Source organism: Oryzias latipes, chromosome 24, assembly GCF_053564925.1.
Source record: "Oryzias latipes strain Hd-rR chromosome 24, Olatipes_Hd-rR_3.1".
In the NCBI taxonomy this organism is placed as follows: domain Eukaryota; kingdom Metazoa; phylum Chordata; class Actinopteri; order Beloniformes; family Adrianichthyidae; genus Oryzias; species Oryzias latipes.
This window is the reverse complement of record NC_136260.1, coordinates 4923628-4939489: the sequence shown is the minus strand read 5'-3', so window position 1 is coordinate 4939489 and position 15862 is coordinate 4923628. Positions and strand designations below refer to the sequence as shown.

The 15862-nt window shown below is 43.0% G+C and overlaps 2 protein-coding genes across 6 annotated transcripts in view; one reads left to right on the top strand and one right to left on the bottom strand.

Annotated features, from left to right (window-relative positions):
- Positions 1–14664, top strand: part of ankrd6b (ankyrin repeat domain 6b) — a 35456-nt gene extending 20792 nt beyond the window's left edge. For 3 of the 5 annotated variants that reach the window (XM_078942751.1, XM_023952940.2, XM_023952939.2), the window contains 13 exons: positions 2740–2838; positions 6357–6455; positions 6570–6668; positions 7370–7468; positions 8886–8984; positions 9158–9235; positions 9321–9419; positions 11093–11200; positions 11278–11448; positions 11516–11668; positions 12175–12288; positions 12424–12661; positions 12725–14664. In XM_078942751.1, coding sequence (XP_078798877.1) covers positions 2740–2838; positions 6357–6455; positions 6570–6668; positions 7370–7468; positions 8886–8984; positions 9158–9235; positions 9321–9419; positions 11093–11200; positions 11278–11448; positions 11516–11668; positions 12175–12288; positions 12424–12661; positions 12725–13206 — 1938 coding nt within the window. In that variant the 3' untranslated portion in view covers positions 13207–14664. The remainder of the gene's footprint in view (positions 1–2739; positions 2839–6356; positions 6456–6569; positions 6669–7369; positions 7469–8885; positions 8985–9157; positions 9236–9320; positions 9420–11092; positions 11201–11277; positions 11449–11515; positions 11669–12174; positions 12289–12423; positions 12662–12724) is intronic. The other 2 variants (XM_078942750.1, XM_023952941.2) reach the window with 1 other exon arrangement.
- Positions 13707–15543, bottom strand: lyrm2 (LYR motif containing 2). Its single transcript, XM_004083908.5, has 3 exons — positions 15385–15543; positions 15172–15312; positions 13707–14241 (listed from the first exon to the last, which is right to left on the bottom strand). The coding sequence occupies exons 1-3, from the start codon at positions 15457–15459 to the stop codon at positions 14161–14163; spliced, it is 297 nt and encodes a 98-aa protein (XP_004083956.1). The 5' UTR covers positions 15460–15543; the 3' UTR covers positions 13707–14160.
- Positions 15544–15862: the final 319 nt, after the last annotated feature.

The following is a 15862-nucleotide window of genomic DNA, read 5'->3' as shown; positions in this document are numbered from 1 at the left end:
GACGTTTGTGAGGCAAACTAACCTTCCAGAAAAGGAAACGGTTTGTTTTGGGAAAGATTAAGTAAAATCTTCAGAGTTCATTAAAATTCCTATAGAAAGGTTGAATGAATTAATGAATTTGTATTTCTTTAGCACTTTACAATGCCACCAGAGTGCCAAAGTGCCTTACAATAAAATGAGAGAACTTAAAATCAAGTAAATTAAGAAAGAATTTAAAAAAAACCTGAATGAAATAAAAACAGGCAATATAAAATGTAACAGAGAGACAAGAATAAATGTAAATGAAAATTGGATGCCACTATATTGAGTATTAAAAGCTACTTTCAAAAAGTAAGTCTTTAGTTGACATTTAAAGGGCCTGTATCATGTGAAATCCAATTTTTGAGCTTTTATGTGTATTATAATGTTCATTCCTTGCTAAAAGAAACCCCAAAGCAGAATTTTGATCCATTCACGCCTTTCTGAGTATTCCTCTAAAAAACCTGCTCTCTGAGGACCCCCCCCTTCATAATTCATTAAAACGAGTGGGTCCTCACATTGTGATGTCATAAAGTGAGGAACAGCCCCTTCCAGGAAGAGTCTCCCAGCCCCGCCCCCAGGCTAAGACACGCACTCTCTCCATGGAGCTAGCGGTGATCGACTAAATGCTTTTGTAAGGCTCCATAAAACGCACATCCACTTTTGTAGAAGTTTGGATGTTGTCTGTTTCATGAAATGGGCGGTACCCACAAGAAAAAAAAAGGCGGAGCCTCAGAGATCGAGTCGTCTTACTCTAGGGTAGGAAATGAGCTGGGAAAATAACTTGTATTGGTTTTTTTTTTAAATTGTTCTTTAGTGTGCCAAAGGTAATATATTATCATATATATGGATAAAGTTTACTCTAAAAAGCTTTAGAATAGCATGATATTGGCCTTTTAAAGCTGTTTAGGTCTGATATGCATAATATTATTCCACAACTGAGTGCCGGCAACAGAAACTGAGGGGCGGCGTCACCCCAGTGTTTCTGTTGTGATCTCTTAATTCAGTGCAGTTGTTTCTGGCATCACAAACACAAACATAAAGGCTTTCCAGCCTTCAGATGCAGAGAACATTTCCACCGATTTTCAGTGTTTGATTGTCGGATGACTGTGGTTTCAGAACAGAGCTGGAGACTCATTCTTTTGAGTCATTTTAAGCCTGTTAGAGGTTTACTGATGCAAATTGACTAAAACAAAAAACATCATGTTGACTAACTTTAAACTTGTCTTTTTCACAAATGTGCTCTGAAGACCAGACAAAGACACAAAAAGCTGAATGAGTTTTAGACATTTTAGATTGTAAGACGAGGGAAACCAAGAACACAATCTGCAGAGTCTTCAAAATATCTCCAGAACCGACATGTATTAGTAAATGAAGACATTTGCCTTTTGTTTTTGTCAGAAAACTTTAATTTCTTTCTTCCTTTTCTACTATTTTCTGTCCAGTTTGTTCTTCCTTTGCACAACACTGCCATCATAAGAGCAGCTGTTGCAACTGCAGTTAGTTTTGTTTTCAAGACAGCAGTGAGACGGAGACTCAAGCAAACAAATGTTTCTCCGAATGTCACTGTTCTGGAGGAAATGTGCATGATTTTGTGCAGGTTTTTTATGCAGAGGCAGCAGTATAGTACAATTTCTTTGTCATCTTGTTTGTTTTATTTGTTAAAGACAGGGACAGCATATATCCATCCACTTTCTATTTCCGCTATTTCCCTTTTGGAGGAACAGGATGTATTACTATAAGATTTAAACATGTAAATTTACAATATCATAGCCTTTTAGGCTAATTTACATCTTTAGTCCCTATAGACAGGATGAAGGTCCCTGGACAAAAAGCAAGGTTAAATCAAGGATAACAGAAGGCAGACAACACCACAGATGAGGGAAGAGAAAATAGAAAATCAACAGCAGTAGAAAACGGTTTGCACAACCTTCTGAAAGACTGCAGTCAGAAATAAATCAACTAAGTTCTGTCTGGATGGGTTGACTTATTTAGCTTATTATGGGCTGAGAGAAGGTGTCTTTAACCACATTGTTTGATAGAACAAAGTGGAAATAATTGCACTGAACTGAGTAGGATCAAGTCAAAAAGATAGTATTGACGTTTCCTTAAAACATTTTGTTTTTTATTTTCCTTGATGAAGACGTTAGTCCATAAAAATTCTGACATATTGAACATCTCCAGACTAAAGTGTATTTCTGTTGGGCAGTGTGATCATACAGGCTGAGACTTTTAATCTGAGAGCAAACATTCTACTCTTTTTGTGATGTTAATGTCATTAGTAAGGACCTTTTGACTTCCAGATTGAAACACGTTTATAGACAAAGTATTTCATCATAAGGTGGCAGGTTACCCAAACAAGTGACCTCCTGATGAGTGCCAAAACACTGCAGCTTTAAAGCAGAAAAGATCATCTTTGTGTCTTTTTCCTGTGTATTTTTTTATGACAGCAGCACAGGAGGCAGCATTCCCATCAGCTTCTTTTTGTTCTTTTATTTTGTATTTAGCATCAAAAATGTGTTCAAATGTGTTGTTTCATTGACATAGCAGCAGCATCTCATCTGCTCCTGTTCCAGCAGGAGGACAATGTCTCCGTCTCAAACTCCTCATGGCTATGGCTACTCTGTCAGTTGTTGTTTATATAAGGAGCCAACAAAAAAAAAAATGGCTGCTTCCTACTGGGAGTTCTGAACCGGCGGTGTGTCTGTGTGTCGGTGGCAGGGAGAGCAGACGGCGTTGCACCGAGCTGCTGTGGTGGGAAACACTGATGTCATCGGAGCTCTCATCCAGGAAGGGTGTGCTCTGGACCGGCAGGATAAGGTGCGGGTCAAAACACACCCACAAGCACATGCAGATGCTCATGGGACCTGTGGCAAAGACAGTGGTTATGTATCAGTAACATGTTTTCCACAACAGTAAAGAGTAAAAGCTCCAATCCAATCATCTTTAATCTAATTGTATTAGTGGTCTTTTAATTATGATGATGCAATCTTAGCCTAAATTGAAAAAACCTGTGTCGTTTTCTAGGACATAGTTTCTGCAGAGCAGCAGGAGTTTATTAGATATCCATCTCTGAGTAGTGGGCGGGACGTGGTAAGCCTGCCCACATTTTCCAGCATCTCTTAGTTTACATGCCCTCCTGCCAGCTTACAGCCCCTCACAACCCCAAGCTAACATTAGCGGTGCAACAAAAAAGGCGAGCGATATGGGAGCTATCCAGCTGTGCAGTTTTGAGCCAGATGGCCGCTCAGACGAGGACAATTAAGACGTACAAGTAGATGCATCAGAATGGAGCAGAAAAGGGAGCTTGTTGCTGGCCCCGCATATTTGCAACATCACAAACAATCTTTTTCAAACAGCATGTTTTCATCTGCTCCTGATTCACAACAAATTGAATAATGAAATATACTTAAGTGCCCTTTTAATCTTAATTTTCTTGATATATGTCATGAGAAAAATGCTACAAAAACATGTTGAAAACACGATTTTTATCAGAGTCTTGAATGACTGAGCACGGTTGGGTGCAACTTTTTGATGAATTTGGTTTAAAACGTATTGAATGAAATGATGATAAAGATCTAAGCTTGCTTTTTTCAAATCAAATTGTTTCCTGGAGCATTAGTTAGTCCACATGACAATGACAGCTTTAATCTGCTTAACTTTGATCAGCCAAGAATCAAAGACAAATCTGCTTCATTCTCTTCATGGTATTATACTCTGGTGCTGAAATGTTCCACATTTAAAGTGTATTAAGGACGATGGCTAATAGTGTACGTATTAGTGACTGGGCTGGATAATCTTTCCAGTAACACCACAGTGGATTAAGTGAAGCTAGCTTTTCACTGCTGCTCACTAACTCTGTGCAGCATCTGAATTTACAAATTTAATCCGAAAAAAGGGGCGCAGGTCAGGAAAACATAGTGGTGAAGGAGCTGTAACCCTTGTGCTATCCTAGGCACTTTACCGTTGGGAGTTGGGTCATCTAGACCCGCTGAACCTTTTTTCTTCAATGATTTGTGATCTTCACTGGTGTCCATGGATTACATGAAATCTTTCCACCTTCATCCACCTTTGTCATGGTAGGGAGAACACGTCAATGTAAGGGTGGGGTCATAGGATAGGGCAAAAAGGCAAAAAGAAGCTACATTCTATTCAAGCTTCATTATGGCTGTGGCTCAGGAGTCACATGACCAATCACATGGAAGCAAGGCTGTGGCTGTGTGGGCATGCATGTGTTTGGTCATTTTGTTAGACACCCATAGATAAAACAGCTACAGAAGTGCTGATTATGTAAACCTTATGTAGACTTTTTAAAATACATTTGATCAAATTCAATATGCCAGTTTTATTGGACAAAATATCTCATGTTATATATGTTGGGGGTAAAAAAAAGGTCTGTGCCCGTCACTGACGCTTAAAAAGGTGAGTTTGGTCTGTAATGGTCATCATAAAAACAATTCAACTGTGAGAGAAAGAATGTAACAAAAATGTATCTAGGAAATCACATGGTTTGAGTTTTACACTATTTTATTTGTATCATGTTGCTGAAAATAAGTATCTACAAACAAGCAAGAATTCTGTTCCTGACAGCCCCATCACTTCTTAAGAAGCTCTTCTATCCTCCACTGGTTACCTGTACTAATGTCACCTGTTTGAACTAGTTATCTGTATAAACGACACATGTCCTCACCCTTAAACAGTCAGATTACAACCTTTCCACCATGACCAGGACCAAGGAGCTGTCAAGGGACACCAGGGACAAGATTGTAGACCTGAAAGGAACCAGTAGCTAGAGGAGAATAGATGAACTGTGCAATTAAAACAATCTCCCTCCACTTGGGGCTTCATGCAACATCTCACCTGATGGAACAAATGTTCTAGAGAATAGTGCGGAAACAGCCCAGAACTGCACAGGAAACTGATCAGTGACTTGAAGAAAGCTGTGACGTAGTGTGTTCACATATACAAGAGAGCCATAGTTACCTTTGTTACCATAGAAACAAAGGTTGCTATAACAAGTTGCTATAGTTATAAAGGTTACCAACAATCTTTGTTTTCTTAGCAACAGTGGTTTCTATGGTAACATACAGCAACATCATGGATTCAAATCCCGCAGAGCTCTAAGGATCCCCCTGCTTAAACCAGAACATGTTCAGGCCCGTCTAAAGTTCTCCGAGACCATCTGGATGATCCAGAGTAGGATTAGGAAAAGGCCATGTGCTCAGATGAAACCAAAATCGAACCCTTTGGTGTAAATGCCAATTGCCGTGCTTGGAGGACAAAGAATGGACCACATCCTAAGAATACCATACCCACTGTGAAGCATGGTGGTGGAAACATCATGTTTTGGACTGCTTTCTACAAGCAGCCCAAAACATGGAGGAGAGGATGAATGGATCCATGAATGGCGAAATTTGAGGTAAGAACCTCCTACCATCAGTGAGAACATTGAGGATGAAACTTGTCTGGATCTTCCAGAATGACGATGATCCCAAACACATGACCTGGGAAACGAAGGAGTGGCTATGTAAAAATCATGTCAAGGTTCTGGAGTGTTGCAGACAGTTTCTGGACCTTAATCCAAAAGTGAATCTATGGCAGGATTTGAAAGTCTGTTTTTTCCTGCAACATCCCCAAAACATGACTGCTCTTGAGAAGGTCTACATGGAAGAATGGACCAAAGTAACAGCAACAACATGAATAAACCTGCAGAAGACCTACAGAAAACCCTTGACCTCCGTCATTGAAATTTTGAGAAAATGTTGTTATTGATCAAATACTTTACTGCTCAATTATACTAATATATATATAAAATAAAACAATGTGATTTCTTGGGACTATTTTTTTTAAATAATTAAAATGTTTCAATGATGAACATAACAGACCAAAATCAACTTTTCACGTCATATTTATTTAATTTTATTTAACATTTATTTGAACGGAGACAGTTCACATTCATGAACATTTTTGTAAATGTGCCAGTGTTGGCTACAAAGCTAGTTTTTAACTGTAGTCCCAGGGTGAGTTACAGGTTTACCAACAAACACCAAAAAGAGATCAAATCAACAATAAGAATGACAATAATACAAAATACAATAAGACTCTGAAAGTTAAAATAGAGTAGTCTAAAAACAGTTAATAAAAAAGTAACAAATCAATTAAGTGGAACAATTTGTAGAATCTGTGACAGACAGATCCTTTTTTGACGCATAGAACATATAGCTCAGCTGCTTCGAGGGCTGTCTTTTTGAATTCCTGAGTAAAAATGTAGAGTTTGAAAAAGTTTTAAATGTTTGAAGTCAGTGCATGAGTCTGCAGCGACTGTTTCATGTTGTCAGGATGGAAACACGGCTCTGCATGAAGTGGCCTGGCATGGCTTCAGTCAGTCTGTGAAGCTGCTGGTGAAGGCTGGGGCCAACGTTCACGCCAAGAACAAGGTGCTCCTACACCTGGACATCACTTTGATGTCACTGACTATCAGATGTTTCTATGGACCAGTGACATGATCTTACGATGATCTTATGATGATTTTTCCCTTTTCTTGCTTCCAGGCAGGGAACACGGCTCTCCACCTCGCATGTCAGAACGGTCATGCTCAGAGCTCCAAGGTTCTGCTTCTTGGAGGCTGCAGGCCTGACAGCAAGAATACAGTAAGTCCCTTGCAGGTTTCTGGTTTTTCCTCCAGCTGGGATGACCTTTACAGCATGGATACAGACACAGCACGCAAAGTTCCAACTGTCTGATGGAAGCTGGATGAGGTCCACACCATGCTCTCAGAACATCTCAGCAATCTTTTTGTGCAGTTTGTTTGAATCTGGATGCAAATAAACTCCAAGATTCCAGAAAGTTCTTCATTTTGCATCAGTCTTTTGCATTCATCCAAAAGTCTTTGAGGATATCCCAGTTTTGTGTTGCTGTCCTTCTGACTGCTGCATAATAAACTCTGACTTACTACCATCAAGGCTCTTCCTTCCATGTATTTCATGATGTTGCTGTTGGAACCATTTGGTTTCCGGCTCTTCCGATCATTCCTGGTTCTCTGCTGGTTTAGCATTTTTCCATTTGTAGGTGATGGTTTCCATGGTGGTTTTGTGGAGTTTCAAAGCTTCAGAAATATCTCTGTGATTGTCAGATGTCTTGACTGTCATCAGCTCTTCTCTAACAGGTCTGACAGCGTCTGCTGCTGGTTTTACAGAGCCATGAGTTCCTCATCTTTAGCTCTGGTTAACTCCAACTCCTACTAAGATATTTTTTGATGATCCAGTCACTAAAGTCTGGAAATAATGAAGAGCTCTTCTGGATTGGATCGTCTCAGGTCTTTCATTCAAACTGCATATGGATGTTTTTGCAGGCAGGAGACACATGTCTGCATGTGGCCGCTCGGTACAACCATGTGGCCATGATTCGCATCTTACTTGGAGCCTTCTGCTCTGTGTCGGAGAAGAACCTGGTGAGTCTCCTTCCTTATAGATGTCTCTAAGGCCCCAGTAACATTTTTGATTCATTAACAGTTTATATGTTGCAGAGTAAAATGTTGTTCTCGTTCATGCTAAACATTTTCAGATTGTTCGTAGAATATTTGAAGTTGACTTGTGAGAAGTCTTGGTTCTTTTATGTCTTGGTCACAACTGCCCTTAAGGCTAAATTTAGGCTGTCTGCACAAAATATTAAAGTTGCAAGACTGCTTTGAGAACCCGTAGATTGAAAATGTCCATGCACATTTTTACTACGGGCATGCTGGGAGTGACAGATCATAGTGAACAACTATAAAACATGGAAGGGTAGGTGAGGGTGAAGCAGAAGAGACGCAGGGGTGTGTTACAAATTTTAAATCCCCTCAAATCCCGCCGACAGCAAGGACTCCATTAGTGCGGTTCAAGTGATAAGTGTGCGCTAAAGTACTTAAAGATTCCATGCAGCCTGACTGTTGGGATTTGGGAAATTAGACAGAGTGTAGTTTGTGTTGCTGTCCTATGGGCACTTGCACATCACGTGCACATGCCATGCATGCAACACTTGCGCATGGTCAGTAAGGACCGAGTGAGCGTTCCTTACTATTGACTGGAGTGCAGTATAAGGGCGCCATACAACAGCCTCACCCATACGTCATAAATGTGTGTAACTTCCATTAGCCTTAAGGATATTTTACAATACACTTACCACATGCATGACAATGGTGTGTTCCGTTTTCATGACCTCCCTTGAGGCGGTCGTACAAGAGAACTGTGAAACGCACCTGCGCTCCTCTTAAGATGCAGCCGCTGTTCTCTACAACCTTCTTCAGACAATGACGACCCAAAACCACGAACACCCATTCGGGTCAACCCCCATAAGGGTGCCTGTGACGAAGGTTTTAGCCATCTGCCTTTTCCAGCCCCCTGTATTTAGAATTATTTACCCTATAAAAGTAAAGAGACATCTGTTTGACCTGGTCTGTGCGCAGCTCTTCATTTCCATAGAAATCAAAATATGTGCTGAAAAACCCCTCAAACATTAAATGTATTACTTTAAATTTGGTGTCTGCTAAAGAGCTTGTAATATCTGAAACAGGGACATAAACACATTTCAAAGATCAGCTGGAAGAATGTTTAGCTCTTGCTTTAGGTAACTGCTATCAGGTCTTTTACAGAGTTTACTATGAAAGAAATGTCTTTAAGAGGCTTAATACAGAATTAAAGATGAAGAAAGATTGTAAAATTCTTTACAAAATGTTTCTAAAGTGGAAAGAGTTATGGGAGGACCTTGGCTTATGTTTGTTCAGCTGTTGTGTCTCCATCAGGGTTTATGTCAGAACAGCTTTAACAGCAGCAGTGCCGTTTCAGACCTGAAGTGCTTGTGAATATCAAAGGTCTATATTTGTCCTGCAGGTTGGAGACACTCCTCTACACGTTGCTGCTGCTCTGAATCATAAGAAAACGGTTCGTCTGCTGCTGGAGGCCGGAGCCGACAGCCACGTCTGCAACAATGTGAGAGCCTGCAGTCTACAACGTCGCGTGTTGACAGACCAGGAAGCTCTGAGGGTTTTTCTCAGTAACCGGAAAAATATAACTGCACCTGTCATCTTTAAACAAAAACAAAAAAGTTCGATATTGTACCAAAATGTGACAGCAGCTGGATGGTTCTGGTTCTGTTTGTGCAGGCGGGTCAGACAGCTCTGGATCAGGCCAGAGACCACAACAACCCTGAGGTGGCTCTCCTTTTGACCAAAGCCCCACAGGTGAGACTCCCGTTGAGGTGAGCTTTAGCATGAACAGGTCTGAAGACAGAAGACGTGGGAACCACCTGTTTGTGTTTGGGTCCAGAGCTTTCTGCGAGGCAGGAGTGTGAGGAAGAGGAGGGACAAACTGAAATCAGAGAGGAGGGCTCAGTCAGTGCCCAGAGACCAAATGTTATCCTGTAAGGTAAATACCACAAACACACACTGTACCATTTGAAGGGTTTGGGGTGGACCATCTTCACCACAGTGGTACAGAAAGGGTGAACTGTTACGGTTTATGTCAGAGTTATACAACAAGAACCTTTTCAGGAAACACTGAACAGATGGTTTCATCAAACCTAAAGGCTTCCCTGCAGGGGTTCCAACTTTTCCTAAAACCTTCTCTGTCTGCATCAAAGCAGAGGTGGAACTCACTGTGGTATCAAACCCTCCACAGCTTCAGTTGGACCGTTTTCATTTCAGCTAAAAGCTCCGAGTTGTTTTTAAAAGCAGCATGAAATAAAACAACAACCAAGGACACACGGACCATCGTAACACTGAGGAATGAAGATTTTTCTTGAAAAGACACTGCAAAGAAACTTAGCCTTGGTTTCAGCTTCAGAAGGGGCTTAGAAGCTGAAACTCTGACCTGATTATGTGAATTGAAGACATTTCGGAGATGAACTTCTGCATGATGGGCAGCTCACGGAACAACAGCTTCACTGTGATCGCTTTAAGTCTCATTTTAAGCGTGAAGAGAAGGTTTGGAGCTGCAGCCACAGAATGCATTAAAGGACAAAGAGGCTCATCTCAGCAGCTTATCCAAAAACTCTGGACTGAAGAATCAAAGAGCTTGTTGTGCACCCATGAACCATATTTGGAAATCTCTGATTTGTTGTGCCGAATCTTTATGCTGTCAGAGGCAGTCTGCGTAATATTACATCATTCTGCATCTCCATGCACTTCTTTCTGGTATGAATCTGTCAGGATTTCATCCTACAAGATCAACATGATGACTATGATGAATAAAAAGTTGAGTCCATTTTGGTTTATAAATTGATTCCAGGATTTCTTTTAGGAACTTTGTTAATTTATTCTGATTTGGTCTATTCTTTTAATTTACAGTCAAACAAAACAAAACAGACTTTGCTTGTTTTTACTTTTAAGCAGAAATTTATACTGAATCAATCTAAAAATTCTGATCAGCATTCAAAGTTCAAGCATCAAGTGGGACATGACCAAAATTTGCTCTGCCCACCTCAACAATGTTTCAAAAATGGGTGGAGTTAACGGTAGGTTTTGAGTCTGTTAGTACTCCCACCTGCCAATCAAACAAACACACCCCTAATCTCTAACTCTGAGCTACGGAAGCATAATTCCACAGTTGTCTTGAATAAAAAAATAATTCCAGATTTGAAATTATTTTTACATTAGACTGAAAGCAGTCTCTGCTGGTCATTTGAGGAACTGCCACATTTCTTCCTTCCTCCCAGGTTGGTGTAAAGTTGTTGACCTTGTGTAAATAAAAGCATTTAAACAAAAACACCAGAGAAGGAAGAAAGAAAAGCGGTTTCAGTTCAGCGCAGAGCTGTTTAATTTTTTATTGAAATGAAACTGTCTGGTTTGCCTGTTTTTGGGTCAAAAGGAGGTTGAGTTGCTGTTTGTCTAAACAATTATTACAATTTTTGGATAATAATTTCATGTAGTTTAACCTGTTCTTTAATTGTTCTGTTTTCTCGTAGGTCAGTTTTTATGCCGATGATACTCAGTTTTATGTTTTTGTCCTTTTGACCTTAAATGTTTGATGCCAAATGAGTGAAAGATGTAATTTTTAAATAATTCAGGAGCCTGAGGTGTCGTCTTCCCGGTTTTCTGCAGGACAGTGCATCTGCTGCAGAGGATACGCAGAGCAGCGAGCGCGACCCCTGCAGAAACATCGACGCAGCCGAATCCCCCCCCCGGAGGAGCCGGAGTAGGAAGCAGAAGGTAAACCGTGCAGAGGGAGGATGAGGAAGAAGAGCTCTGGTCTTCCTCAGTATGATAACACATGACTTTTGTTGCAGCCGTCTTTGTCAGAACCTCTTCGCCGCCGAGAGACGAAGCCCAGCGAAGTCGGTCGCAGGAAGACGGCTAATCTGCAAGGGGCCTTCCCCCACGGGCCCGCCCCCCCTCACAGCTTCAAAGCCTATCAGCTGTACACCCTGTACCGAGGAAAGGACGGGAAGATCATGCAGGTGGGAACCCGTCAGCCGTCAGGCCTTCAGAGCAAAACCAGCAGTGCTCAGTCCGCTGTTGCTGCAGGCGCCGCTGAACGGCTGCCGCTGTGAGCCGCTCATCAGCAAACTGGAAAACCAGCTGGAGGCCACCAAGGAGGAGATGAAGAGCGAGATCCACACCGTCCAGGACCTGGTGAACAGCAAGATGGGCCAGATGGACCGCAAGAACAAACATCAGGTGATGCTGCTGCACTGCCTCCCAGAAAATGTAGACCTCGCTGACTGGTTAGGCGTCTAGTGGCCATCTTTAAACTTAACTGTTATTTAACATTCATGTGTAACTTATCAGTTTATTAATGATTTGTTGACTAGCTTTAACAAGTATGAATTATAAAATGCTATGAAGTTGTTGTATAAAAAAGAAAAATCCATTTTAGATATAAAATAAAAAGAAATCACAGTTAACCTTTTGTTACCGTTTTTTTTTAAATGGGCATAAAACATAAATTTATGCAAATGCGAAACCTTTTTTCCTGCTTTTAATGAGAGTGTCAAAAAAGAAGCTAATAAGATGATTGTTCTCAACCTGAAGTTCACCCAAACTGTGAATTTCACAGGAGCTAAATCTTCCTCCTGGAAAAGTCCTGCTCTGGTCTCCATCAGCGGAGATCAGAGCAGAGGTGGTTTAGAGGTCAGACCTCACCTGTTTGAAGGACAGCTGTTGACCCGTCTGATCCCCCACAGATGGGGGCTCTAGATAAGCTGACCCTGGAGCGAGTTTCTGCAGAGAGGAGCACATGTCTGCAGAGGATGGAGCAGTGGACGCAGCAGGAGCGACTGGAGGCCCAGAGCAGACAGGTGAGGCATGCGGTGAGGCATGCGGTGAGGCATGCGGTGAGGCATGCGGTGGCGGCGCAGCGGCCGGAGCGCAGCGGCCGGAGCGCAGCGGCCGGAGCGCAGCGGCGTGCTTATGCTGTCGTGTCCTCTGCGCAGGCATCTCTGGTCAGCGAGCTGAAGAGTTGGTGTCTGTCCAAACTGCAGAACCTGGAGGTCCGGCTCAGTGGAGAACCCGGCGCCACCACGCTGCGGCGCTGTCTGTCGGTCTCCGAGGGTCTGAATGAGGTGGACAGGAGCGAACGCGCTGGCTCGAAGCCCAGTGAAGGAGAGGCGGGCACGGCGGAGGGCGGAGCCTCCGACCACTACTTTGTTCTTCATGCAGAGAGCTCTCCAGGTGATCAGAGCGCTGCAGGTCTGAACCAATCACAGCACAGCTTGACTGACCTCTTCCTTTCAGATGGTGAAATGCTTCACAAGGCAGAGCCAGCCAAAAGCCCCGCCTCCTCAATCCCGGTGGTTCGTCCAAAGGAGCGAGCAGCCGTCGCCCACAGAAAGACCCAGGACCTGGAAGCAGCAGAGGAGGCGTCTCCCATTGCGGAGCGCCGCTGTGGCCGCCAGAAGCACCACCGCAAACACTCGCAGGGAAAGACTAAGCCCAGGGGGGCAGGGGGGGTCAGGGCTCTGGAGGTGTTTGGAGAGGCGCCGCGGGAGGCGTCTTTCGCTCAGGAAAGGGACAACATGCACGCCGTGGAGGTCACGCAGTACTTCTTCGAGGCCGTGTCCACACAGATGGAACGCTGGTACGAGCGGAAGGTTCAGGAGGCGCGGCAGCACGCCGACCGACGAGCTCAGGCCGACAGGGCGGCGCTGATGGACAGGATCGCCTTTCTGGAGGACGAGCTGCGCACACTGAGGACCAACCGCCACGACGGCTGCTGAAGTCCTCAGAGCGGAAACATGCCGGCTCCTGACGGAACCAGCAGATCTTCGGAGAATGTGAAGGTCCTGAAGTAAACAGCAGCTCTGAAGCTCGACGGCACGCAGGAGTCTGAGGACCCTCTGCTGATGGCCGCTCCTCACTAAGGAGGAGCAGATAAGTTCACAAAACTCTATAACAGGCTGGAAAAAGATTCTGCTTAATGCAGAGAAAAATACAACCAGATGAAGCCACTTCTGCTGTTTTCACAGTGATTATGCTAATCAAGCTGCTAGTTTGAACAGCTCACACAGACAAGAGACCTGGATCAGCTGAGCTACAGCTGCCTCGATCCAATGGACAACCGCTGGCTGGATCCGAGAGAACAGCTGAGCCACAGTTCCATGGATCTGATGGAAATTCTATACCAGCTGTTCTCTTTGAAGCTAAAATCCGTCTGACAGCACCACAGATAAGCTCCATTTTCAAAGCTGAGTTTGTTTCGTAAATCGAAATCATCAAATTTCGTTTTCCCTTTTGAAGGAATTTTATTGTTTGGAATCTTTTTCATATCATTTTGAGTCAAACTACAGATTACAGGGAAACGAAACTGTTTTGTCCAAGTTCTTCACCGACTCTCCTGCAGCAGAGAGAGCTGATGATCTGAGCTGAAGATGAACCTGAAGGAGCATCCCATCGTATCTGCTGCAGCGCTGAGCGGTTCTTCATCACAGACATGCATTACGCTTTTAGAACCCGTTTGTTTTGGATCTTGATGCACTCTTCCTCTCCCAGGAAGCAGGTTTTGTATTAAAGAATCGTCTCCACACCGTCTGTGGTTTTAGAGAGGAGTTCTGTCCACAGTCCAAACGATGAAGCCTTCAGGCCCTCATCGCCCTCCAGGGAGGTTCTGTGTTCAAACAGTCCCACTCTGACCCTCTCAGGTCTCCTCACACGTCCAGAACGTTCCTCAGAAGTCAACTCCGAGCCAACGCCAAGGATTTCTGCAGCTCCTCCAGATGGTTCCGGGCCTGAGTGACCATCATGCGGATCGCGTCCTGAGTGACGGAGAAGAGAATCTATCACTTTTAGCTCTTGTTTGGTTTCTGGTGCGTTTGAGGTGAACGAGTTCATGACTTCTAGAAAAGTTTTATCCTAAATGAGACTTCAGTTAACAGCAAACAGGTGACCGAAGCCTCATTTTAATTCTAAATCTCTTTGAATGACCAGCGTCAGTTTTTCCCGTTTCCACCTTTAAGTTGAATATTTGTAGACGTAACTGTTTGGTAACTGGCCTAATAAAGATGGGTACTTCTGGTCATCACGTTTCCCCTAAAACTGAACTCACAGGGTTGAGGGTCAGAGGTCACGCCTGGGATGGTTTCCTTTGCATTCATACTTTATTTATAAACTTTTTTTTTTACAAATCTGCTATTTAAAGCTGCGGCTGCTGATGCCAGGATTAAAACATTCCAAGTAGAGTTGAGACTGCATTGCCTTTACTTTAATCTCAAAATTTTTGGATCTTAAATGAAAACCTTTTCATTTCCTTTTATTCTCATTTGTTTATAAAATAAATCAGTTTCTGCTTAAAAAAAAGTTTAGAGATCATATATTCTAAAATATTCAAAACAAGAAAAGGGAAAGACAAAATTCTAATACAAATGTACTGGATACAACCAAATCCTGAACTAAAAAAACGGAATCAATGCAGATTTTTAGTTTTGTAGGAATTTATCCAATTCAAATTTTAAATATAGAGCAGTGAGTGGATTTACCGCCACCTGCTGGTCAGGGGTTGAACTACATTTTTTTTAACAGCGGTGAACTGCAGCTGCATTGAAACCAACTTACGTAAAAAAAATAAACGGACTGAAAAAGAAACAACGTAAGTTCTGGAGATAAAAAATAGATCCCATTGGAGTTAAAATCCAGTCTCTGATTGGGGACGTCTGACCGAAGAGGAGTTAAGAACCGGTTCGGCTCACCTGGTTCGTGGCCTCTTTGTTCCTCCTGAACTCCCCCCGGGCCCAGTCCCTCAGGTACCTCCTGTCTGCCTCGTCCGGCACCTGTCGGATTGTCCTCAGCAAGGTCCGGTAGATCTGCAGGACCTTCTGCCTCTGCAGGAACTGACACAGAAACCAACGGTTAGAGCCGGCGGCGGTACCGACAGAGACCCCCGGTCCACTCACAGCGTTTACCTGCTTTAGAGAAAGCGCAGCCGGCGGTAACCTTGAGGCGGACATGCCCAACAGAACCACAACAGCTGTTTTCATGAGGGCGCCGGGAGTGTTGGTGAACCCCGCTGGATGAGCGTATGTCTCCCTCTGGCGGCCGGGAGGACCGGAAAACCTGTGTTAAAGACCCACTCCTCTGAAAATCGTGTTTTTGGAGATTTTAACATGTTCTTGTGCCATTTTTCAGAGGATAGAGGACATTTATAAAGAAAAGAACATTTAATTTACGAGTTTTTCTTTATTTAAATGATTGTGAATCGACAACATGTGAAAAAACGCAGTTGGAAAAAGATTGTATTTGAGATGTAGAAAACAGTCTCCCAGCTCTGCTCCATTCTGATGCATTTACTTCCATGTACGCTTTTGTTTTACATCGTCCAGACAGCTGGATGGCTCCACTACTGATCGCCATTTTTGTTGCACCAGTAATGTTGGGTTGGAG

Bases quoted from the DNA above. Each gene is read 5' to 3' on its own strand.
- lyrm2 (XM_004083908.5), bottom strand. From the start codon at position 15,459: ATGAAAACAGCTGTTGTGGTTCTGTTGGGCATGTCCGCCTCAAGGTTA. The intron at 15,313-15,384 runs GTAAACGCTGTG...TTTCTGTGTCAG, and splicing joins CTGCGCTTTCTCTAAAGCAG to TTCCTGCAGAGGCAGAAGGT. The intron at 14,242-15,171 runs GTGAGCCGAACC...TCCGTCACTCAG, and splicing joins ACAAAGAGGCCACGAACCAG to GACGCGATCCGCATGATGGT.